The sequence below is a fragment of the Pseudopipra pipra genome, chromosome 3, assembly GCF_036250125.1.
Source record: "Pseudopipra pipra isolate bDixPip1 chromosome 3, bDixPip1.hap1, whole genome shotgun sequence".
NCBI lineage: Eukaryota > Metazoa > Chordata > Aves > Passeriformes > Pipridae > Pseudopipra > Pseudopipra pipra.
The window spans coordinates 98,371,903-98,399,291 of NC_087551.1; the positions used below are offsets into that span (position 1 = coordinate 98,371,903).

The window sequence follows — 27,389 nt, forward strand, 5'->3', positions numbered from 1 at the left end:
ATTTTACATATCAAGTTAACACAAACGTCTTAAGGTTCTTGTTTTATTCTTTTTCTTTGAATATTTTGGAAAAAAAAAAGTATAAATTCTGCTTCTGTTAATTCACATCTTCATTCCCCTCAAAGAAGCTTCAGGGTCCAGATTTATTTTTCAATAATTACTCCAACCCAAATTTTATAAAATATTAACTGTTCATCTTTTCTTAACCACTGAAGAGTGCACATGTCAGACAACAGCCTCTCCTTACTCCAGCCACAGGCCAGAGCAGCAGATACAGATTCTAAAGGTTCTCTCAGAGAATAAAATTACTCACTTGCATATTCTGACTTAAGGACTTTGAAGAGCATGAAAAAAACGGGGCTGAATTACCAAATGTTTTAACCATCTGACAACAGAACGATGGATGTCAGCTGCTCTACTGCACATCAGGTGCATCAGATCAGCCTCTATTTGGGAAGGCACACCTGTGTCCCAGCTGCCCCTATCAGCCAAGTTCTGTGCTGTGCTTCTCAAAGGTGTATCCCAAATCCCAACAATGTTAAAAACACTTTCTTGCCAATTAGACTAACATTTTCTTAACTCACAATTACGCAAGGAACACTGACATGTTGAAACTTTTCCTCTATGCAAAAAAATGATTATTCACAATAGCACAAACATAGTTAGTTTGCATTGTTCCTAAATGGTAAAATAATTAGCTGAATAAATTACATAAGCCATCCACCCACAAAACAGCATGCAGATAATTTGTTCTACCAGTGGGAATGCTCCTCTAGTGTCTTCACTGGTTCAGTGACATTCCTTGTGTCCCAGAATTTCACCTTGCAGTCATCTCCACAGCTAGCCAGGTAGTACTGTTTATTGGGATTAAAGTCCAGGTCTCGTACCAGCTGTCCATGTGCATTTTCTATGCAATATATCTGTCTGTAAAACACATTAAAAAAATTAAATGGTCTATAAAAAGCTAACTGCACTCCACTGACAGGAATCTGTTTCCCTGGAAACTTGCATAATCCCCTTAACATCCGTAGACCTAGAGTTTCCACTGCTAGTGCACAGTTTGGGGAAATCCCAGCTGTTAACAACAGTGACTTGTATAGATTTCTCAGCTTCCTTTGAAGCTCTGCTCTTTCCATGTTTGCATTAGGATCATCTGGAGTTAAAAGGAAACAGTAGTTCCAGATGATTCTAGCACAGCTGTGTAACAACTGCTATAAAACGTCTGCTACTAAACCACAATATTTTCAGATAAGAGCTTCCCCACTCCTAAGTAGTTACACTAATTCTCTATCTATGACATCTACTCCTCCCTATATGAAAAGCAGAGATGCAAGGGATGCAAGAGATATGAACAACAGCTTTTTATTATTGCTCTGTAGTGAACTTACCTTCCTGACCTGTGGCACTTATCACTAATTTACCTGTGGCCCTTAAACTACTCAGCCATGTGCATACTCATCCATCTGGACCACTTGAGAAAACATTTGTAGCACTGCTGACAACCCAGAATCTCTACTCAAGCATCATGTTCCATTAGATTGTTTCCCTATCTCGCCTCTTCAACTTGGTTGGTTTTTTTGTTTTATTTTTTTTTCCACAATTGCATTATCAGTTTTCTCAAAGCCATCATCTACCATCTAAAGTTCTGCTTAGACTTGACAGTCTCCTACAATTTTCCCTAGAACTTGTCAACACTTTGTGAGCTTCTTCCTTTCTATAAAAGAAAATGTTTCTCTTCAGAAAACATACTGACTAAAATTTCATATTTCTTATGAAAATTTCATATTCTTATTGTCTTCTGTCAAGATGAAACAGTCTCTTGCTGTTAATCCTACAAAGCAAAATAGCTCCATAAGGAGAAATTCAAAGTATACCAGGCTTCTACTAAGCCCTATTCTGACATCTATGGCAGTCACGAGTGAAGTTACCTCAATATCCATCATGAACACTTTTCTCTGAGTTTGAGAGGTTAAGGATATCCTTCAGGTATGCCTTTCTACCAGGTATTCTGGGAATCAAATTCAAACTTCCTCTTAATTTCTTAAAATATGTCTATGGGAAAAATTTTGAGTCTCAAGTATGCTTGTAGCAGTAAAACACTTCTTTATTGCACCTTTCTTTTTTTTTTCTTACATTGATCATAGTGTGTAAGGGCTTAAAAAGAAATATCAAAGTCCACTGTGTATTCAGCACTGCTCACCATGAAAGCCTTTGTTCCAACTTAACTGTTATTCTGATCACTTAATCCCTTTCTTTCCCAAATATGAATATTCTTTTCTTCACCCTATCCTCCTACCTACAGCAATAATACATGCACTGAATTTCCCACTTATAGATCCTAAGATTAATGCCAGACCACATACACATTTTCTCCAGCTATTGGCTCCACCTTCTCATATTATTCTTTGTCCATATTTTTTAGACTTTATTCTTGGAGTTTGAATTTTCCTCAAAATTCTCTCTCTAAATCGATTCAGCCTAGTGTCTGTCTCCCCTTCTTCACAAGCTCTTCTCTGTATAAGACTGCTTCTTAGTCTAGTCTAGGAGTCTTCTTAACAATCTTTCTTTCCTCTCCTTCTTTGATATCTCCAAAATTATGTACTCCACCTATCTCACAGCTATCATAACCACACTCTGCAGAATTAACTATTCTGGCTCCTCTCTTTGCTGGTATAGCAGTTTTCTGCCCTTGATTCCTCCCTCCCCCCTCATTTTTTGCATCTTATACTGCCACAGTTTATACTGCCCTGACTTTAAGCTCCTACTTCTAGCCTAACTAATCATTATCAAATATTCACATAAATATAGACATATTACAGTGTAATTGCAGATGAGACTTATTCTTGCACGTTTTTTAAGTATACTGTGAACAGCTCTTTGGCATCGCCTAGTACTTGAACTGGTTTAAGGACTATCTAACCTGAGCTTCACTTAAAGTAATCAGAATTGTGGGGTTTGTTTGTGTTAACCAAGCTACACCTTTCATTGAAGATCTTATTAATATCTGGACTATCTACCTTCACAGAAGTTACTCAGAGAACTCATTTAATGCAAGATAGAGATGCTTTTTCTAATGAGATAGAGCATGAAGCAGACCTCACAATATTTAACATTTTCTCTTTGAAACACAGGCTTTAATCTTAAGGTCTGCATGCTATATGTTAAAAATAGGATGATTACAAAATATCACCAAAAACGTAAATTTAATAAAAGCCTTCTCCTTTGACCTCTCCTTCTGCTTTTGTACACTTCATTTAAAAGAGTCCTTATAAACCAAAATATCCACATAAAGTTAGATTTTTATGTATCATTTCATAAGGCAAAGACCAGGACTTTCAAACTTGATAACAAACATACAGGAAGTAACTTTTAATTATTGTATTTGTATTTTTACCTTTCCTTGCCTTAATTAAATAAACCTTTTTGGTAGAAACATACAAAGCTGGCAAACACAGGGATTTATTGCTACACCTCTGTGTTGGCAGGAACCACAGAACTAAATTTAAAGTCATCCCCCTTTAAGGCAACAAAAGTTATTACAAGACATCAGTCTTCTCGGTTTAGTGATAAATTACTATGTGCTAAAGGGATAAAGTGTATTTTAAAAAAGCTTGCACAGGCTTTAGTAGTCATGGCAACAGATGTGCACAACATCACTCCTTTGCTTATCAAAATCATAACTGAGCAGGGCAGAAAACACCTTATTAGGTATATTCAAAGCTTTTATTTGGTTATGATTTTGATGGATTCAGTGGTTTCTTCAACTAGCATGCTACAATCTTTAGTACAGAACTCCATTTGTTAAAATCAAAATAGTAAAGAGTGAACTTAACCTGTGAATTGGCTTCAAAGATTAAAATCACCTTTAAATAGTATGCTATGAAGAAAGTTCATCACGTGGTCAGGACTGTTGTTAAATCATTTTCAGGCTGAATTACAGAACAGCTTCATTAAGGTAATCCCTATGTATTAAACAAATCATCTTGAGATTGATACATAGTTCGGTAAAACTCAGTATATAAGTTAGAATTGAAGCTGAGGGGGAAAACCAGATAAAACCCTTTATTAAATCATAAATATATCAGCTACGTAAGCACAACTACTCCTTTTATAAATTATAGGTTTGCCACATTCATTATCTAAAAAAAAATAAAATGTTAGGAGCAATGAAAAAAAAAAAAAGTCTATCTCCAAAGGAGAATGTCTTCTTTAGAGAACACGAGTGCAATTTCTCATTACCTCATGCTTCGCGTATCCCATCCTCGGACAGTGGTATCGTTGGCTGTTGCAATCTGTGTACAATTGTGGTGTGGACTCCATCTTCCAGAAGTAAATTTTAATTGTCCTTTCCCTTCCAAGGCTGCAGAACTAGAGAGCTAAAACAATGAAACAAAGCTGGAAATGTTTCCAAATGTAACATTACAATGAAATTAGTTCCTCTGAAGACAAAAACTGCTCAATAGCCTATTGCTCCAAGTGCAGACTACCATCTCCTAGGATAAAAAAGTAAAAAGAGAAAAAAATTAAAAGCTAGAGCTAATATTCTCTCTCAGAGTAATTTTTACAAAGGCTTATGCACTGTAATGTCTTCAGAAATATTAGAAGTACTGTACTACTGTATAAATTAAAAAAAACAGCTTTAGATCATTTGTTGAAACAGTAGATAGACAATATGGGCACATTGCAGAAATTCGCAGCTGCCTTACACACACACACGCATTTAGCTTTGTTAACAGTCTTACAAGACTTTTTCAATGTCAAAATGCCAAATTTTATCTGTAGGAACAGAATTATGGTGTCAAAGTCCCTTGGATAAATGTATAGCAGCTTTTAAAAATTTAAAAAAATAAAAAATAAGAAATATCAAGGCCCAGGTGCCCACGTCCATTGAAATAACAGTAGATACTGGATCACAAATCTACTGTCTGTGATAATTAAAGGTTTCAGTTCCAAAACCGGGCTTACATCTCATTGAGCAGGCAGCTCTGCATCTCCACAGTTAATGAAAAGATGGTCCAAAGTAATGAACTTTAGCTTTGAAGTTGTATAGCAAGTTATCCCCCAATTCCATGTGCACATGAGGGGAAATGAAGCTGCAGACACTGCAAATTACTTTTACTTCTAATCACTTTCTGAAACTGTTTAATATCTACAAGGGTGGAAGAAAACCAAAGTACTTGCACTTAATCAGATATTAAATTTATACAAATTTTGAGCAGTTAGGCAGATAGCATGACTTTGGTCATCTTTCACACAACTTCCATATTTCAAAACATTTCACTATGAGGTATTTCATGAAAGCTGTGCTGGATCTTGTTGGATCCTAATACAACATAAATGTTCTATTAAATACTAGATTTCTCAGCAGAAATATTACACTTTGATGGATGAAAAACACTAAAACATACAAAGTGCTTAAATAAACTTTAACTGACATCAACAGAAAAATATGCCGTCAGTATAAGACTGCTTAAACCTATTTGTATATTGTGCCAATGTCCATTTATGTGTTTTGTTAACTTTTTACTACTACAGCTCCACCAAGAATATCATATCTCTTTAGTATTATCATTAAAAATCTAGAAATTACAACTCTTCTATCATTGAAGTCTACCTAATGCTACCTAAAATGTGCTGCCCTCCAAAAATTTTTCTGCCTTATTTTTTTTTTAAATTCATTGAGTTCAGTTCCTCCCATTGCAGGCAACCATGCCACATAGTCCTTTCATAACTGTTCTTGGCTCCTGAACCGTCTTACAACTAGTTGCCTTTTCAAATAGCCTTATCATACTGGCAGTTCAGGGCTACTCTCACAATACCTAAGTAACAGAATCCAGTTATTTTTAAGTGCTAAATTTCTATGTCACAGCAAGAAAATATTTTTATTCCTTAAACAGAAGTTTTCTGCTTTATACTAGAAAAATTAAACTAAACATCAAGTTCATTCCCTGAAATATATTGTTATTCCTATATACTGATGATTCATCCCATGTTCTGTCAGCAATAATTTTCATTATTTCACTCCTACTTCTATTCCATCATTAAGGAGACCATTAAATAAAATTGATTCCAACTCTTTAAGAGCTGGTTTCTATCCTCTTTCTGATCCAGTAATTTTCCTTTTATTTTTCTTCTGACAGCTTTTTGCCCTCCTATAATTAATCTATGTTTATGCTAGTTGCAGTAATTATGGGGCACTCTAAAAAAATTCTCCACTGAACTCCACAAGGTATTTCCTTACCATGAGAAACAGCAGCGATCTTGCCAAGAAAGCATCTCATGCTTATTCCTAACATCCTCCTATATTTGGATACATCGCTTTTATCCAGATAGCCTGTGAAATCCTCCCCACAATATATTCTGCCTTGCCTGGAATGCCACTGCCAGATACTATCTGTTGTTCTGAATGAAGACCACCTATATCTTAATGCTGCTAAAGAATCCAGAAGAGACAAGAAATCCAGAAGGAATCTAACTAGTAACTTAGATTAAAATCACCAAAACCACACCTCTATTCATCCCTTCATGAAAACATATGAAAACCAGAAAAATATCTAGATTTTAATATCTCCATTTCATTTTTTTGCACTTATCTGCCATGCCAAACATATTGCATTTTCCCAAGGAAGAGTTCTAGTGATTTGGCAACATCTGACCTTAAGTGTATACACAGAAATATTAACTGTCATCTTCTCAGCAGACTCAACCCACACCTTGTGGATTGGTTGGGCTTCTCTTGGGTCCAGCTAATGATTATAAATGGCAAAGAGTGGCTAATTTAATTGCAAAAGGTAATGATGCAGCAAGTATAAGATTAGTTTCACCTCAGAAGGTAACGTCCTCAAAACAAAAATAAAGGGAGTGATCAAAAGGAAAGGAGAAGCTTGTCTTATTGCAAATACAGGCAAATATTCCTGTATTAAATACTGTAATGAGGAAACATGTTAGCAAAAAAACATTGAAAGGAAATAAAACCCCAACCAAAACAAAAGCATAAAACACCCCAAACAAATCCAGTGAACTGTATAGTAAGTTATGATAAGAAAATGTTTTTTATAGCAAACTGACCAAATAATTCAGAGAACAAACACACCAATGATTCTATTACAAAGAAGCTGTGAACATATTGGGAACCCTAGAATTCTAATTCTAATGAAACAATGCGACTTGTAAACCACAGGCAGATACAAAAGATACATCAAATAAGACTCAGAAGGTTTGATCAGTGCAGACAAGTAGAAATTTTGGCCTATGCAAAATTTTCAAGACATATTTTCAGTTTTTCACCTGTTATACCTGAATTTTAAACAAACTTGTTCATAAACATGAAAAGGCCATAAAGAGTAGCATTTGGTTTACCACTTACCATTAAAATGAATATTGCCTATAATATATATCTATCCAAAAAGGAAGCAACTGAAATGTTATTAAAACAGAAAGACCAGTTCTACACCAATGTAATGAGTACCTCCTTATCTCTATCTGATACAGATACAGCAGACCAGATCTTACTTTTAGTTAACGATGATGTTAATCAACTTGAGCACCATCATGTTTTTTACAAAATAGGAAAAAAAATCCAACACGCGGACATTTTTATTATCTTAATCCTAGGCTCCTGATTTATTCAGTTCTAATAATATATATACACACACAAAGGTACATTGTTATTTCACTTATAAGTCTATAGCAACACGTATACTTTGTGAAGACACTCTCCCCTCAGCAGTCCTTACAGAATACACGTTTACTAGTGTTGGGGAAAACATTAAGTGGAGGTAGCTTGGTGTGCAGCTGCAGTGCCAGCTGTACATTGAGCTCTGGGTGGCGGGAAATTATGGGAGCTCGAGGCAGGAGGCTGGGAACAGGCACTGACCCTTTGCACAACAAAGGGCAGATGGACCTGTGTTGCCCGCCACATGACTGGACACAGCAGGAGCTCCCAGACTTTCGAGGCATAGACTGTGAGGGTAAAAAAGCCCAGAGTTTCCTTTGTTGGGGTCCCTCCTTGGCACCAGCTCCAGCTGTTATTTTGTTGTTGCACCCTGATTAAGTTACTAAAGGGAACCAGAGGTCTGAGCCTCTGCTCTGGGAAACCTGGGGTTGATCGGGTAGGGAAACCTCCTCTGACTGTGTGACTGTGGGATGTGTGGGGAGTCAAGCAGGGACCCATCAGCTCAGTGGAGCTGCCCACTAGGGAGGGGGCTTCGGTCCCAGCAGGGAAAGTCTCTGGCAGCGGGAGTGTGACTGTGGGGACGACTCCTGGACAGTCAGACAAGGAAGTTTCCTCAATATGAGCTACTTACTACTTAGTCACTGTCTGCTTGAACCAAATAGCATGATAGGTGATGAGATATCAGGTGGCTAAGAGTTGCCAAAAATGGACAACTTTTTATCTTAATGAACAATAAGGGCAATGTTTCTTGTCATTTACATAATCTCTCTGTGTATCTTAATACAAAGCAAATGTGTTTTTTCTAATTTGTTTTAACATGCCTCTTTTTTAAATGTAGCAAGACCTGATTTTTTTTGCTGTAGGTATTCTGTATCAGTTTTCTAGGCCCAAAAAAGCTCTTTTTACTAATACTTAATACTTCAAGAAAAGTCTTTTTATATTCTGATCAAAAAGCATTAAAATACAAATCACATGTTCTTCAGAGTTGTGATATATTATGCATTCAACAATCCCTTATAAACAGGATACTCACAGAAAGAAATCACTATTTCACCAACAGCTCATTGGTTACAAACACTTCTTGTGCACGGTGATAACCAAAAGGAAAATACATCTACTGCATACCCCTACCAATGTTATCTGTTTTCTAACCAACCTGTTCTCACAGATTTCTCTCACATTCTAAATACTATAGCAGCTAAGTAGGGGGTAGAGTGTTAATTTTTGGTGGAGGGTTTTAATTATTTTTTTGTTTAAAGAGAAAGCCATCTCTGTAATGAAACCTGGCTTATTTTTCTTCATTGCTCCCTGTAACTATCAGTCCTACATAATTTTTTTCAAATATAAAATGCTACATGGCTACAGAATAACAGTTACTGTTTTTCAGGCTTATATGGATTTTAATGGGGAGTTAATCTCTTAGGAAGGACGTGATCTTCAAAAGTTTCAGAAATATACTGCAGTTGATTCTAGTCCTGAAAAAGCCTATGATACTGGACTTCAGCTTGTCTTCATGTGAATTACTAGAAAGTCTATAGCAGGCATTTTAAAGAGATGCCCAATGCTTTCCTCAGTCTTGTTCAGCTGGACTCCAGTTAGGAACCCACAGACATGTTTGAGACAAATTTGCTGCAGAGAAAAATTCAACAGAATTGCAACAGTCCCAGTCATCTCAGAAGAGGTTTACTTGGCTTACGATTTTGAGGTGTGGAGATATGTCTGAGAGTCAAGTTTCCATGGACTTCACTTTAAAAGCATTATATACTGACTCAGTATTGAAGCAAATATCATCTAAGAGCAACTCAAAATTGCTGGAACAGAAGACTGATTATGGTAAACAGTTATTTTCAGGTAAAAAATTTTAATCACAAATAATTCTCATTTACAGTGCACTCTCATGAGATACCAGATTATTTTAGATGGAAATACAGAGAATCAGTCAAATTCTATATCAAGTCTCCTGAGAGCCTGGCTGTAAAATCTAAAAAACATTCTTAACTTCTGCAAACAAAAGTTGTTAACAAACATTTCAAAATGCTCCTAATATCAACATGTTGGCCAAGGGTTGATATCTACTTTCATAGTCTTAGCTTTCATGACTAGAAGCAGGGTTTTTTTTAATTCAGAATTTCACATTTGGTTTTACTTGTTTCCTTTTATCAAATATAAGCATATAACAAATGTCACAGGTTTAATCCCCTTAGTTCCTTTATCACTTACTTTGCCTTCTGGAGTCCTTTTGTGCCAACAATATTTGATGCAGTACAGGCATATTTTAAAACTAACAATAAAAAATATTCTACATAAGGAACACTACTTGAAATATTGAAAGGATCAGCAAGCTGAATATTTCTTTGAGGACAGAAATATTGATTCCAAAAATCATACTGAAATTACATAATTTGTTGAAGAGTCTACTCCTCTCCAAAATTATGCAGAGCAGAATGCTAGCAATGGAAGGGAAAAGAAAATGAAAATCATAGTTATATGCACAAATATTTGTGTGATGGAGTGAGGGGTTAGTTTTGAGAAAAGGAATAGTATAAGGAAGAGACAAAATACCAAATTCTAGTAAATAAATTCCAAGCAAAATAAAATGAGGAATTAAAAAGGAATTTGGCATTCATTACAAGATTCCCACACAGAGAAACTGATAAACACACTGGACAGCATCCCAAAGGAAATAATATAGAATCACAGAATAGTCTGGCTTTGGTGGGGCCTTAAAGATCATCTAGTTCCAACACCCTGCCATCAGCAGAGCCATTTCAGAGAGGTTAGGATTAGGAAGAAAACTGAGACAGTTATGAGAAAGTGGTTGGAACAGTGAAAAAACTAACTAGCATTCAAAAGAATTATAGCAAGAGAGGACAGAACTGCCCAAAGAGTGAAAGTAGGAGAAGGGGAAGATGCTAAATTGTCTAGTAGTCCCAGTACTTCAAAGAGACATGAAGAGGTATAGCATGAAGCAATACCACCCTCAAAGTAGTTTTTCAACATTCTAAAAGAGTTTGTGTATTATGCAGGCATTAGAAAAGAAATACTAACTAAATGCAGGTGTAATGCAAATCCAGTGGATACAATGCCACAGACAAGCTCCTGGAGGCAAGCTGTCAGAAACTCTCAACATCAGTTTGATAAAAACAAACACTAATTTGAAGAAGCCTTGGAAGGCAACGTAACACCAATTGAAGTTGCAGGTGAAAAAAAAGCTGAAGTTTTCTCATCTAGTGAAGGAACCCAAAGGGCTTAATTATGAACATAAAGGATTAAACTATATTACATTACATTGATACTATGTGAAATCTAGCAAAATAATAACTCAAAATAATAACTGTGTGCATTTCTTTGCACACAGTCAGATGGTACCAACAAAGAAGAGCTTATGGACACAAAAAAAACCTCATATTGAGCATTCAGGAAGAAAAATTAACCCTGACTTTAGGAGTTAAATCTAGAAATGGCAACATATAAACCGAATAATAATAATATCCTTGACATAATCAGTTTCCATTTTTAAGCACAGACACTGACCTAAATGATTCTATAAAGAAACATTCAAAGTTTTCTATATATGGTCAATGACATGGCATAATCAGACAAAAATCTATGCCAATGACAGTTTTTTAATATATGTTCCTGAACAACAAGCTTTTAAAAATAACTGAAATAATCTGAATAAACAGTATGGTACAAAATAACACTTATATTCAGAATTCCAAAACAGCACATAGCAAATAGAGAAATTTATATTATGCCTATACATACAAGAATTGTAAATTAAAGGGCTGCATGCTATTAACCAACATGAGTTAATATACCTTTGGCTTTACTGATCACCATTTTTCCCTTGTACACATTCACCAAATGTGTACATTATTTTAGATTACTCACTGCAAAACCAGTAGGAAAGGGGAAGTCTAGAACAAGGAAAATATTTACCCACTAGCTAGAGCTAGCTCTTAAACACTAAGACAACTGATAGAATATTCATTTCCCCCCACACACATTAAAGGCAACAAGATATTTCTGAAGCAAAGTTAAAAATATCAGCAAATTCTAGGCTACTGAATATTGTTGTTTGCACTACATTCGAGTAGATAATGTTCTATTAAAAAAAAAAAATTTCTTACCACAGCTTTGGCTGAACTTTCCTGCAAATCCCAGAATAATATGTTGTTATCAGCCAGTGAAATAATCTTTTTACCATCTCCCATTGGTTCCCACATAACACTGTAAAACAGAAACGGATAAACAAAAAAACAGTCCAACATTAAAACCAATCAGAATTTGAACCAGAAAGCCATTTTAATTCTGCGGATCTAATCTATTCCAGAACATACCAAACCATATTTCTTCTGGTTTCCTTGAGCTGAAAGCCATTCCATATTTTAAGTGCAAAATCTGCCATTAACTAGCAATTTGTAGCAGTCATTCTGCATACACACACAGAAAAACAACCAGAGACCTTGACGTCCACTAACTTTTGAATGCTTCAGCCTGACACTTCAAAGTTCTTGAGATGTAATGTCATGCATCCTTTTTGAAGGTGCAACAAAAATCATTTTTTGATAGCAAATCAAAAGTTTTGATGCAAATCTATTCCAGTTCAGCAGCTGTCATCATGACTTAATCAATAGATACTTCTAACCTGTGATTCGCTTCATGCTATACATGAAAGAATGCAAGGAATGAGTCCTTCTCTCTTGTTCTGCCCTTGAGAAGCAACATATTTAAGCCAGTTGGTATGGGCAGCACAGCTAAATATATGCACTATATCCCTAATAAATTTGCTGGAGATAACAGATTAAAAGAGAGGCTTCCATACCCAACACTTTTGTAACAAAGTTGTGCAACCTCCCAATCATTTTACAGTATATAGCTGAAGGTGGAGATCAAAACTTTAGTATCAATATTTTAATGTAGAAACTTCTTCCCATCTGTAGACTAAAACTTGGGCTATTTAAAGGCATTTGAAATGCTGTTCTCATTTTCAATGTATATTTGAAGTACCATCTCTCAAAATTTGTCAAAAGTCCATGACTAGACACAAATTTTTTGTCTAGTCATTTTTTGTTTTGCTTTTCACATGAATCAGTTCAGTATCTGAATGGAACAGATAAAAGAAGGTTGCACAAGTAGATGCAGCCTTGGACAAGAGAGCCCAACATTAGGCAGCCACTACCTTCCTAACTCTGTGCTGCACACTATGCATGTTTCTATTTTATCCCAGATTTTGCATTACTCCTATTTTCCTAAGATGGTGGATAAAACCTGTCTGGCTTCAGATCTAAAGTGATGGAACTCCATCTAATCTTATGGTACAAAACACAAGGAAAAGAAAACAGAAAGTGGCAGGTAGCAGAAAGAAGGGACACAGTGTCATTTTTTCACACCATAAATAAACCACATTTATTCTCAACTAATATGTTCTTCTCAAATTCCTCTTGCTCCTTCTGTAAACAGTATCACTGCTTTTTACTCTGCACTTTTAGTAAAACAAACATTAGATATACAGGCAGATGACTGCACCTGTTTGCTGTTATAGAGAAGCCAGACTATGTAGAGAAAATAGAACTATGTCAAAAAGAAAATTAACACCAAGTAAACGAAAAAGCTGGAACTAAAGGGGTGCGTTGGCTGACTCCTCATCCACTGAACTTTACCCTAAGGCAACATAGCAAATTAAAGAAAGGACTAGCTTCTGTGTCTATCTTCTGCTGGAACCATGACCTGCATCCTTATTATATTGTCAATTCATGGAAATTACCTACTTATAGAAGTCCATTTGTAGTGAGCTGTCTTGAATTAGGACAAAACCACTTCATATTACACATTAAGCTACCGTCATGTTTTTAAATGTGTTTTAACAAGAACATGAAACTAGAATGATTCTACAATTTGCTTTAAATTGGGCTGTTTTGTCTGTAGTATTGATAATCTTATTTAAAAATAAACACTTTTGAAAAGTTGTGTGGTTCAGCTTGGAAAAAACTTACAAGCAATTGAAAACGAGTGTTGATAATAAAAATGATGAGATGCAGTTTCAGTTACATGTTCAAACACATTTTGCCCATGATAATGAGAAGCAACCAACTGGCACTGCCATGTGTATTTCAGAATTTCATGTATTTGTGCTGCACAGATATATCAAATACCTCTGATCCTTCAAATAGATTAAAATATTTTATGAACACATATAACAGGATAAAAAAATTAATGCACTGTAACCTGTATGTGATCACAGCTAACCTGCCACAATCCAGTTTTCCAGTGTGAAATCAAAAGACATCAGGATCATCACACAGCTTAACAGGCAACTAAGAAATCTTCAAGTTGATTCTGATCACATTTACTTAAGTCCATCATTTTACATATTGCTGAAAATATAATTGGCATTTGGTGTTGATACATGTAGATATATTTTAAGTATAGACAATGAAATCTGGTTGGACCAATTAACGCTTTATGAGCTCTTCCAACCCGAGACCAGTATTTTTCATGCTTGTTGATGTATCTGCCCCTTTCCTTCACCAATCACTGAACTTCCAGTTGTAAAAGCTAGACTGGAAACAATTTCTTTGATGTTTTCAAAGGTAGGAAGAAATTTTACATCTTTGAGTGTCATGGAGCTTCAAGGTGAAAGAATTTTTATAGCTGAATACAGTGTGTTAACTAGAGCCAGTTATAACCCAGCTGATATACCTTGGAATGAAAAGGTCTCCCCATTCGCTCCATCCTTGTGTGATGTACATTTTATTTATGTTTAATTTTTATTTTATGAAAGTTCATTGTTTTATGAGTGTGGTTGTAGTGATCATTCAGAGTTTATAATCTTAAGCAAAGGTTACTCAAAATACTGTTTGTAACATGTTCAGTTGTATTCTGTACTCTTGACTGAATGTTAAACATGAAACACCATGGAGAAGGAGGGGGGGGGGAAATACTGGGGAGTGAAAAGAAAAAATTACTTTTGAAGCAAGATACAAATTTTAGAAAAACTGAAGTTTTCATTTAGAACAGTTTTCAACACAGCAGATAATGGCTAAACCGGAAAACAGATAGACCAGGCAATACCATTTTCCTGAGTGGGCCAACAGTTGCTGATGCCAACAGTTTTCAGCAATGGACAAGATAATTGTCAAATTCACAGCTGCCACTCAGAAACTCAGTGTCAACTTCAGGGCTGCTCTTTAGATAATCTATAAACAGCAGACAAGCAATTATATTTGTTGCATTTTACCCTATTTTGTTATCATCTGACTCATGATGCTTCAATTAAGCTCGTAGCTAATAGTTTTTCATATTAAAAAATTAAATGCTACAGAGAACACTTCCCTAGCAAAAAAATAAGAGAATTTAAAATATTCACTCAAATGCACACATGAAAGGACTCTATTATCTGTGTTTTATGCTGAAAAGATTGTTAACACCTTCATTAATAAAAGCACTGAGCTTTTACAAATGAGCAATTCAAAGTCCTCCATTATGGACTAAAGAAGAAAAAAGCAACATGCAAAAACCTTTCATAGATGTGGAATGCAGTCAGCCACAAGTGTTGGACAAAGCAAGCATTAACTACTACTTAACTGTAATTACAGAAGTGACAACAATTTATTTCTATGAACAGAAAAATTTTGCTAGACTGAAAACTCTCATGCACTGCAAAACAGAAAACACACCCACACATTTGGTAACTCAGCAGACCATCCTCCAGCCTCAGTGTAGCCCATCAGAAAAATTCATGCATTATAAACTCAAATATCCTGCCTTCTTTGCATTACAATGATTCCAATTTAAAGGTGACTCTTGCTTATCAGGTGATCAGTACATTATTCTAAGAGGAAGGAGATCAGACCAAGGACAACCTGGAACCTCATTCCCTATCCAAGTGCTCTACAAAGTGGCCACATTTCCAAATGAAATCAGTTCTGGCTATTTCACAGTTTTTGAAGTCCATGCTGCAGGAATGCTTTGTCTCAAAATTCTCAGCCATTGAGATCTAAACTTCTCAAGATGCAGTAAAACAAGAACCACAGCTTCCTAAACACCTGTAAGGTAGTAAGGTGAACTTTTTAGCTAAAAGGCTGCTGAGAAATGAGAATTGAGAAATGAAGTTAAGGATTATTTTGGACAAGACCCCCAAAGACAGATGGGCTTTATTCTGGCTCTTAAATTATTTTTACATTCAGAAAAATAAAACTGCTTTACAAATAAATACAAGAGTATGCCAACAAGGAGGTGACACAGAAAAATTACTTACCTCTATAATATTTTTTTCCTAAAGTTATCATACTAGAGTATTGACAACATTATAAAGTCTTTTTGAGAAATCATAAAGCAGAAAGATGAGTAAAAACGGGTCATCCTTGACATTTGTGTTTACTTTGCTGCATCTCCTTGCCTACTGCAGCTGCAATTAAACATGGTTTCTAGTGAGAAAAAAAAAATTGTGATTCTTGCTTTATGGGCCCAAGTAATTTCAGCATTGAAAAAGTATTCATGTTCATGTAAACATAATAAAGACAGTCTGAATCCTAGGAGCTCACGATCTAACAGTAAGCATGGTAGTGAATTTGTTATAAGAAAGCAAGATATAGGACTCACTGATTTTAAACAGTGCTCCTAAATATCCATTTTATAGAAAAAACTATTTCATTCTTTTTGAGCTGTTCAATGATACAGGTCCCATCAGCTCATGGGTAAGGCTGATTCTGTGCTCAGAGAGAGAATCCATATGAAAACCAGTAAGAAATCCATGAGTAGCACTAATTAGAATCCAGGCTACAAAGTAGTTTTGTAGTATGATCTTAATAAGGTCATCAGAGTTCCTCATGTTCATTTGGTATCACAGATAGGTCCTTACAGTAGATTAACAATATTAGGAGGCTTACTTTGCCTGTTTGTTGTCATACGTATTTATTCAAGCCAGATTAGGAATATTAGCTCATATTTCCAGAAAAAACTCTGCTTTCAAACAAATAAAAAGGTATACTAGATGTTTTAGGACACTGCTTTCTCCTCTAAGGTTTGTCTCTTGCTAACATATCTGGCATATTAGATATCCTGGATTCTGCTTAACTTCATACTTGTTGAGATAGACTGTTTTTTTGAGCTTGGAGGAGGTGATCTTAAAATACAAACCAGCTTTTTTTGATTTTTCTTTTTGGATACTTTTATTTGGGATCCTTCTTTTCTCTAGGGTACCTATCACATTGAACTTACTCAAGAAGATCGCTGAAGAGGCCCAGGGCTTTTCTCCTGAGGGAGAGAAGGTTGTTTTCACAAGGGTTGTGAACTTGGGTTTTTCCCTGCTCTGTTCTACTAGGATCCTGAACTCCACCATCTCATGGTCATCACAGCCAATGCTGGCTTTGACCTTCCCATTCACAACCAGCTCAAGAAGTTATCGATGCTCTCCAGGAACTCCCTGGATTGTTTATGCCCTGCTGCGTTGACCCTCCAGCAGATACCAGGTTAAAGTTCCCCACCAGGACCTCGTCCTGCAAATATAAGGCTACTTCTGGTTGTCTATAGAAGGCCTCATCCAATTGTTCTTCCTGATGAGGAAGCCTATAGCAGACATCCATTACTGTATCACCTGTAGTGATCTGCTCTTTAATCCTTACTCACAAGCTCTCGTTTGGCTTATCCATTCCTCCCCAGGCAGAGCTCTGTGAACTCCAACAGCTCTCACAGAGGACAAATCTCATCATCATCATCCCAGCCTGTCCTTCCTAAAAAGCCTCAGGAGTCTTAGTCTTTCTGCAGCTGTTTTGTCCATCCAATCTGAGGAACTGACAAATTAATTTTCACATACAGACAGCACATTTCCTAGACTTTTAAATGCTGTTAAATACATTTATAACAATATCAGGATATAAGAAGAGAATACACCACCAGCTTCCCCCCTTCTGGTGACTTCCATCAGGCTCAGATTTAAAGCACTAGTTTAGTTTGACCACAGTAATACTGTTAAAGACTCATGTCTTTCAATTAAGATCAAAAATGTACTGCCACAGGATATTTTCATAACTTCTCTACTATATAAAAGATAGCTTACCAGCAGATCTCACCATTTTTGGTGGGTTTTTTTTATTTTTTTTTCTTCTGGGTTTGTTGTTTTGCCTTTTTTTTTTAATGGGCGGCTCTTCTCTCTTATTGTCTTTTGAAGGGAGAGAAAAGGGAGGAGTGTGTGTGTATAATTAAAAAAGTTATACACTGTTTCTGACATTTTATGAAACATCAAATACAGTCTAAAGAATACAATAGATTAATATAGTTAGCATTTCCTCAAAGTAACAAATATTGGATTGCTTACAACAAAAATACATAAATATTTTGACAGAAACATCCACAAATAATCCTCTAAGGTAAATATACAAACTCCTTTATTATGTTTCATCTATCCCTTTCCATATTATTTAAGTGCTAAATACACATTTACGTATAGGATAGCTCTTGCAGAAGTTTTGTTAAGTTTATATCATGTTATCATAATGAATATTTTACAGTAGTATTTTAATTATTCTACTGTTACTGATGCCTGAAATACCTCAGGACTCAATGGCTATTTTAAAGCATTTTGGAAGTCCTTTTTTCTATATGTCAGTGTTTCAGAACAGCTCCATGGGAGATCTGTGTACTGAGACAGCAGAATGCATTATAGCTGTAGGGTTTTTTTGGTGACATCTACAATAACAAAAGGCCTAGAGTATATGCAGTTAAATTTCTGTAGGAATGTAGTGTTTTGACAGCATAGTTGAACCATACCATAGTACCAGTTGAACTCTAAATCCCATGCCAGAAAAAGCACTTTATTAAGCATAAAGCTGTGTATCTGATTGGAGGATTTGCAGATGCTATTACACAGACAAATCTATCTCACAGTTTTTCAGCAAAAATTCACTGATGAGCTGAAATCTATTTATTAATATGAAAAAGACTCAATGACAACATGCTTTGTACCAGAAATGTAGCCAAAGGGTGAAGAAAGAACTGTTTCAAAAAGTATGTACAGTTTACAGATCTATTAAAAGTTGTTTTTACCTTGTCTCTTAACACTAACAGGAAAATACCTTCAAAGCAAGGAGTAACACATTTCACATAAGCAGACAGTAATTGTTTACTGTCACCCAGAGTTAACCACTGCATACAATGAAGAGCATGGGTAGAAGAAAAGAACACCCAGCATATACATGAGTTTCTTCAAAGAAATTGGAGAAAGAAACTGTGTGTACAGTTAGGATTCATTTTCAAAGCAGGTGGACAGAAGTCACATAACCTCTACCATTCTACAACATACTGCTCACAGAGCAGCTGCTGCCACAGACACCACTTCCATTCTGTTGCTTGAACAGGGCTTAAAAAACCCCAAAGTGACTATTATGGCTATGTGACATGTCAGGAAAGAAACATATAACTGGTCTGTCTGTCAACGATCAGTCAGGTGGTCAACCCAGGAAAAACTTCAGTAGGATGAATATCTGGCAAGAAAGTACACAGAGACCTGTCAGGTAAAAGTCCTGCCCAGTCTCTGAAGGCCATAGGATGTCAATAGTTTTTTCCATGTCCTTACAAACAAACTTACTTGTGAAACAGCTGGAGTGGGCAAAAGCAATCTCTGTAGACTCATTTTCGAGGAAACAGGTATCTACTTTTAAGAGGGACAATCTGAGTGTTTTCATATGGGATTTTGCAAAGGATGGCAATATGGATATAGTATATCCTTACTAATTTATTACTGTTTGTAACAAACTCCATGGTTGGTCAGGGTAATAAAACCCAACAAAACACAATATTCCTCTGAGTATGTTTCTCCAGTGATTTGAAACATGTGCCTAAAAAGAAAATTACAAATGCCTGGGATCTGCATTGATTATTGAGGAAAATCACCACTCCTGTTCAGAAAAGCAGCAAACCCAAGAATGATAAAGGTGTACACAGACCTGGCACAGATGTGCTCTCTAACACCTCTAATCCAGCAGCTGTGGGTTCTTGGGGAATTGGAGGTAAAGAGACTGCAAGAAGGGGCTGGGACTGTCATTACTGTGGTCTCACTGATCTACCCCTCCATCACCACAGCCGAGACTGAGCAGTGGGATGGATGGGCTGTGTGAGGCCTCAGGGCTCCCCTTCAGGTCTCACATACATTTTACCATATAGAGGCACCTAGTCACAAATGTACAAGGGTCACTTTTTTCAGCCAATAGACATCCAAAAGACATTTAAAAGCCCTGAATTTTTAACTACTATGTAAGCAAGTGTCAGCAATATTGCTACATCTATAGTCATCCCAGAATATTGTGCTAAGAAAGAATTCTACTCAGAGGAATATATATTCTAAATAATAAATGATTAATGGGGTTTTGGAGACCAAATTAGAGTCCAACATCAAGAAAACAGGAGCAACTGTTCAAAGCTAGTTCCTCATGAACATATAAAATTCTCCTGCACAACTGATTTTTTCCACCATTTTTTTTTAACATTCCTCACTAACATTTTAAGCAATTCAATTAGAACTGAAATTAAAAACCATCCAGTGTCTATTTAACCTGCAAAATCAGATGATGCAAACTTCAATCCTCACACTTTAGTGCTAAGAATAGCTAAAGTGACATTATAAAAAGGAAAAAAAACCCACTTTTAAAAATAGATCAATTTTCTTTCAATGGGGAAAAATCTCAACTAATTTGTCAGTAAAAGTAGGCAATACAACAGCATGGTGAGAACAGGAGCAAAAAACTACATTCAAGTTGGGAAGGAGAGGTAAAAAAGTACTCTACAAGCCCATTATTTTTTACTTGTAGAGTAACACGATTTCTACACTATTTTCTGTATCGTGATTTATGAATCCAAACAACGACAAAGACTTCATCAAAACTAATTTTCATTTTAAGCATATGAAATCTGCTGCAATTATCAGAAGTGATCATAAGTTCATAGAATCATAGAATCTTCTGAGTTGGAAGGGACCCACAAGGATCATCGAGTCCAACTCTTAAGTGAATGGCCCATACAGGGATCAAATGCACAACCTTGGCATTATTAGCACCATGCTGCAATCAACTGAACTAATCTCCTAAAGTTAAACTAATACTTTATATAAGTTCACACAAATAAATAAATAAATAAATATTTTTTCTTTAGTATTTGCTTCAATGTCAGATTTTACTTTCATTAAGTTTTCCTCAGCTTTAAAAGATCAGAGTCAAATAAATTCTAATCAAAAATTAACATAATAAACTGGGCACATCACACAATGTTTTATTATTTTGGTATCCGATTAATGTATCGCATTTATTCCCTAGTAAATGTGATTACATTGGACAGCTTAAAGTTTTAAACTTGCACAATACTAACCACTCGAAATTATCAAAAACATTCAAGGGAATGAAAAAGAGAGAATTAGTGTTATAAATTACTGTGCTGGTTCCAGACACATTTGAGAGGATGATAAAAGGGGGAAAAAGGAGAGAAAATATGAGAAAGACAACTAATGGTTGAACATTGAACATTTGGATTTATTTACAATAAAGAATAATCAAAGATTCAAGAGAGCAAAATCCTGTGAATAATTCAGGATCACACAGAATTAAGAAGAGAGTAGGGAGAGAAGTAGAACATATGATACAGTTTAAATTTTTATCATTTTAGAAAGGATCAAAATATAAGGGGTATTATCAGTACTGATAAGCAGCTGTTAAAATACACTCCCAGTGAAAACACTTGTCATATAGTAAGTTTTAAAAAAAAAAAAAAAGTTTCTCTATACTTCATTGTTGTAATATCAGAGGTGGCTGATGGAGAATATAAATGTACGGAATGAGCCAAGTGTGGAAGAATTATTCTTAAATGCTGACAATTTCAGATAGCTCTGAAATTTTGTGCATTATGTGAAGATACAATTAGTATCTGCTGGACAGCTGTAACAAAAGAACCAAAAACCCCCAGAGTTCAGTTTATATACCAGCATATGGAACTGACAGTCCTGACACTCTCAAAGAAACCTCTATACAAATATCAGAGGCATCTTTGCCCTCATAATTATTTTTCTGATACTGGGACATGCGAAGTGCTAAAATAAAATTAAAAAAGTTATGATTGCATTTATTACATGTCTTTGCTATAAAACATATATAACAGTTACTATGCCATATATTCAAGACAATATGATCCTTCTAAAAGTAGTGTTACTTTCAGGTTTATATTCATTAGGTACAGACTATTAAATTGTTCTAGATTTCTTTTTTTTTTTTAATGAAACACTAAGCTAGAATTTTAATGTATATATCTTGATGCCTAACAGCTGGCAAAGAAGACAAAACATCACCAACATCATAACAGGAAACGGAATTGTTATCGGAATATCATGTGAAAGCTATTAAAAATCATGTGAGCTATTAAAAACACCATTTTCACTTTTCCTTAAAGTTTCAGATTCTCTTACCTCTTGATCTTTTTACTTGAAAATGTTTTGGGGTGGTTTGTTGCTTGTGGGGTTTTGTTTTTTTTAATACTATTTAAAGGCCAAAAAAAGTAAGTAAAACACTTCTGGATTGCACTCACCTGTCCTCAGGGCATCAATTACAAATGTTCTTAACTTTGATCAGGTGACTGGGTGCATTAATAGAATGAACATGAGGAAACTGAAGCAATAAAATGTTATGTATAGGACCTTATTTATCTCAAGTAAATCTCTACTCAAGTTGAAAGAACTATTAGCAAATATGTACTTCTGTAGGAAGCCAACCTTAATGAGGTTGCTTTGTACTGTGCAATCACACAGCCAAGGAAGAGATGATACTTCACAGTACTCTATCTGGAGACCTCCAATGAAATATCAAATAAAATCTCAGTACTTAAAGTCTGTAGGAATAGCTCATTTATAGTAACTTTCTCCTTTGTGAATTAAAAGTTTCAGTTTAATATTTTAGAGATAAACATCCCAAAGTTCTTGAAACACCTGCAACTTTAGAAAATTTATAATTTCCCTTCCTCTCTAAGTTCTCTTAGATGTGGCAATATTTGCACATCCATGTTTAGGATTGATTGAGTGGGATACACAAAAGAAAAAGAAATGAACTTCAGCTAGTACAGAAGCTTAATGAAGTCATCTATCATTATTCCTAACATATTCATCTCTTTCCAAATTATTAGCAGCTGATGATTGTTTTCCATACAAAACATAAATTCTTCATTCCTCATCTTTTGGGCTTCCACTTCTATTGCCTCTGTAATCTCCACTGATTTTCCCTTTACAGCTCTATTTCATTGTCCATATAACACTTCCCCTTTATTTATTTCCCTTATATTTTATTCCAAATTTACTCCATGGACCACCATCCAACTTACTTCACTTGTTCCCCTCTCTTTTGAAGTACACAGCTTGCTACCAGGCAGAATCTACCCTTTTTTATATCTGCCACATTTGGAAAGCAAAAAATAGGATGTTAAGGAGATACAGGCAAGCCTGCTTCCAGCAGATACAAGAGGAGAAACTCCCTGCTGTGTTCTGAATTCAAGATCCCACATATTACACTTTCTCTCATGGCCTGCAGTATCCTTCTTCTCCAAGGACTATCTTGTCAAGTCTACTACCAACGGTCTCCAAAACTGAGGAAGAAGTAGAACAGTAGGTTAGTGCTAAAACCTAAGTCTTCAGGGTTTCAACAGACACAGTTCTCAGGATTCCTCCAAGCTGCACTCAGAGGAGTAATGAAAATGTCATTAACTGCTGTCCTATCCTGTTTCCTTGGCCTCTCCTATGTAGACTGTGCCTGTGTTGGACTGTTCCTTGCAAGATACTCAATGGCAAATTCCTTTAATTGAATCTTAAAACATTGCATAGAGCAATATACCTATAGCTATGCGTGTTTAGCACTGTATGAATACATATATTTATCTACAGAATGAATTTTTTGAAAATGCCTTTTTTTTTTAAACACACAAATGTCCATGTGTATCTGGGGTTTTTCACACAAAGTAACTCACTTGGAAATTTTGCACGTGAAGTCTTTCCACTTTGGTTTATATGAAGAACAGTAGGCAAAGGATGAAAAAAACCCTCTTAGACTTGACCCAAACAGAGCAATTAAAAGGTCTATTTGATTGCCTAATTTAAGCATCTGCTTAATTTTTTGAACTCTCTTTATGCCATACAAGAGTTCAAGTAAAAATTTTGATGAGTCCCAAATTCAAAGCTTAGAGGCAAGTAAACAATCTCAGTAACCAAAACCAAATTGTTATGCTTAATTTTTAAACACGGTAACTCATGCAACCCAGATAAAATGGAACTGTAGAAAAGCAATTTTCTTTTTTCACTTGCTTGTAATGTTTTGGAGATCAGACTTTTGCCAAAAGTTCTGTCAAGACTAAAAAATTATTTCAATAGATCTTGAGCAGAAAGAACACGATGTTCAGTCACACGTGAGCAAAGTTAAGGATTTTAGTCACAATTGATTGAAAATGCTCTTTTGGTCTTAGTTCAGAAAGAGAATTGGTATTTAATATGTCCTGCTGTTTTTTAATAAGAAATTTCAGAGACATTTGAGCACAGCATACCATAAAAGAGGTGAGATAAAGGTAAAGAAACACAGTATCAGCTCTTAACATCAGTGAAGAGTTGAACAAAACCAATACCTGACACATCAGACCTGGAAAAAATCCCTTCTCATGTTTCCTAGTGCATGATACTTGAAACAGAAAAATCTGGTAATTTTCAAGTATAAGGCTTTTTAATAGAAGAGAAAAACAATGCAAGAAGATAAACGTTAAAGAAAATATGTTAAGAAATAAAGAAAAGCAGGGAAAACAAGGAAAAAACTACAAGCAAATAAAGCCCTGAGGCAGGTGGTAGCTGCCAGAGTACATAAGCAGTTCCATTTTCCAGATAGTTTTGCGCTTTTTTTCCCTCTTAATTACAGTCAAATCTCAATTACTTATGATCTGCAACCAGATCCATGAATATCATGAAGCATCTATGCTGTGGAATCAGAGTGTCACAAAGGCTGAGACCAACATTACACTCTGCACCTTTAAACTGTACTGACTACTCTGCCATTCTTCTGGGCCAAGCACATAAAAATATGATAAAAGCCCAGTTTTTTATTTGATTTTTTAGCATGCATTCTGACTAATAATATTCAAAATTAACTTTAAAAAATTAAGTCTGTATCAAATCATTAGTGGTTGTGGTACACTGCTCTACTGCACCTTGTGAACAAAACAATCTCCTTAAAGTGCACGTGGTCATGGGTTCAGTGTTCAGCCTGTGCTTTCTGAGTAAAATTTAGAGGGTATGCTCTGATGACAATGCAAATGAGAAAGTCAGAACAAGCATTGCCCTTCTTACTGCCAGCATGTGATGCCAGACCATCACTGATCTCATACTGATTGTGGACACCAGAATGCTGGTCTTACATTGAGGTTTGAAAAGTATTTATACTTGCACTGAGGAAAATCGCTTTTCTGATTTATGTTTGGTTCTAACAACAATTGTGCCAAGTTTAAAGTAGCTTCAAGTTTTTCTAAACATCCAAAAAGTCCAATAGAAAAGAACATTTAAGTTGCTATTCACAGCCAACATATCGCTCAGTGGGACATGGCCTGTTAAGTGAGACACACTTAGCACAAAAGGCCTAACTTACTCATTTATGTGAGCTGTTTCCAAAATGATTGCAACAGGAAGAGAAAAGCCTGCTCTAGAACAAGATCCTCTAACTCAGCTGTGCTTGCATGAGATGATGTGAGTGGTACTAATGCCAAGTATTCTGTTTACACCTTTTATCTCTCTGTAACACTGGACATTTTCAAATCTTTATGCATACATATATATATATACACACATAGATAATGGGCATTAAATGGTAGCAGAGCATTAAGTGAGCACTAAGTACTGAACAAAATCAGACAGCACGTGACAGAAAACAGCACATGAAGCTGTAATTAGAGGGAAAAAATTATGCTGGGTACTTACATAAATTCACAGCCTGATATAAAGCAGTTATATGCTCCCTATTCCTCCTTTAGTGATCAGGCTACCATACAGAGTTCTGGTATTACAGCATTAAATAGAAACAGATTATAGAAAATTGAAATACAAAAAGGACAAATCTTAAGGTGTAAAAGGTAAAGGATTAAAACAAAGAAAACTCACTTTCCAATATAGTTGGGAATATTAATTATCAAAAGGTGAATTAAAAGTGAATTAAAATAATAAAAGAGTTATAAAGAAGAGTATTCATAAGAAAATGTGTAGCAAAGAATTAAAATATACTACAATGAAGAAATTTAACATTCAGGAAGCCTATATTTTAGAAAAAAGTATTCTATACAATACACTTTTGAATGCACTGATATGTCCTATCTTGTTCAAGAACCACTCATATAAATATTACCTTCTATTTACCTTTTCTTTTTTTCAGTTGAAATTTAAGATACAAGGGTCAAACGAGGAATCTGTGGCTAGAAATGGATACTTTAAACTTATGATATGCCCTGCATCTGTTCAGGAAGCAGCGGGAACATGCCACATATACATCCAAGCAAAGAACTTGCAAATGGACAAATTTAACTTTCTTTTAAATATCAGAAAGGAAAGGGAAGAGAAACAAACCCCTGTTAATAACCTCTGCAGTATGGCAGCTCTCCTTGTTCTGTCTTAGGCAACAGATAAAGAGTAGTTACACAGGCTCCATGTAACACAATGAATTCTTATCCTTAACAAAGAATAAATTACACTTATGCTAAATCAGTTGAGTGAAGACTAAAAAAGAAAGACTGAAGTGTAACATTAAATTTATATTCCATAAAAAGATTGAAATTTTACCTTTGTGCAAAGGTTTTAGCTGGGGGCAGGTAGGGGAAAACACATTAAAACAGTACACAGGCTGTTACTCCATGTGTTTTTGCAGGACACTAATAAATGTTTTTAATCTATGAAACATCTGGTACTAAAAATCCAATTTGTACCTTTTTTTTAAAGATGGAATAGTTTTAAAGTGCATAGCATAGCTTCTACAAAAATCTGCACAAAACTAACAGCATGGGTCTATCCTTTAGGCTTTTTCTAGGAGTATAAAATATGCAGAATCCTACCAGGCCATATTGCCATGGGCTGTGTTGTCAAGGTGACAGAGTAGCTCCAGGGTTTGAGTGTTGCTTGATGAATCATCAGGGGATTCATGACTGCCTGATTCCAATTCCTTCGGCATCCTCCAAACAGCAGCACATGTCATGACTTTAGTGTCTGAAGCTAAGCAACAGAGAATAATGTCAACAGATCATTGTATGGAGACGTATTTTGTATACACTGCATCAACATTTACACAAATCTATAAGCAATGCACATCTGCTGTTTGAAATATTTAAAAATATTATACCAAGATGAATTCAATGAACGCAGAACGTGGCTACAGACACAGACCTCAAGTTAGCAGTCAAGTTGCTGCAAAACTCATAATTAGCACACATTTAATGTGCTTCTCCCTGAATAAATGCAAAATTAAATGCTCATGAAAACTCTTTGGGAGGCAATTTTTCCATGCTTCATTCCCCATACCAGTGTTAATGAAAAAGACACCCAAGTTACATTGCATGATTCCTTAACAGTAAGGATGTAGACATCATTTAAACATTTTTCTTTTAAGGGCTAGCTTTGGTTCAATCCAGAGCCTCATCTCATATCCTTTACTACCATAACTGTTTACTACAA

General features: G+C 35.5%; 1 protein-coding gene across 1 annotated transcript in view; it reads right to left on the reverse strand.

Moving 5' to 3' along the window:
- EIPR1 (EARP complex and GARP complex interacting protein 1) overlaps nucleotides 1-27,389 on the reverse strand; it is a 75,469-nt gene that overhangs the window by 11,264 nt on the left and 36,816 nt on the right. Inside the window, exons 4-7 of the mRNA XM_064650463.1 lie at nucleotides 26,774-26,930; nucleotides 11,809-11,908; nucleotides 4,240-4,376; nucleotides 757-924 (exon numbers count right to left, since the gene is read on the reverse strand). Of these exons, the coding sequence (XP_064506533.1) occupies nucleotides 757-924; nucleotides 4,240-4,376; nucleotides 11,809-11,908; nucleotides 26,774-26,930 (562 nt within the window). The remainder of the gene's footprint in view (nucleotides 1-756; nucleotides 925-4,239; nucleotides 4,377-11,808; nucleotides 11,909-26,773; nucleotides 26,931-27,389) is intronic.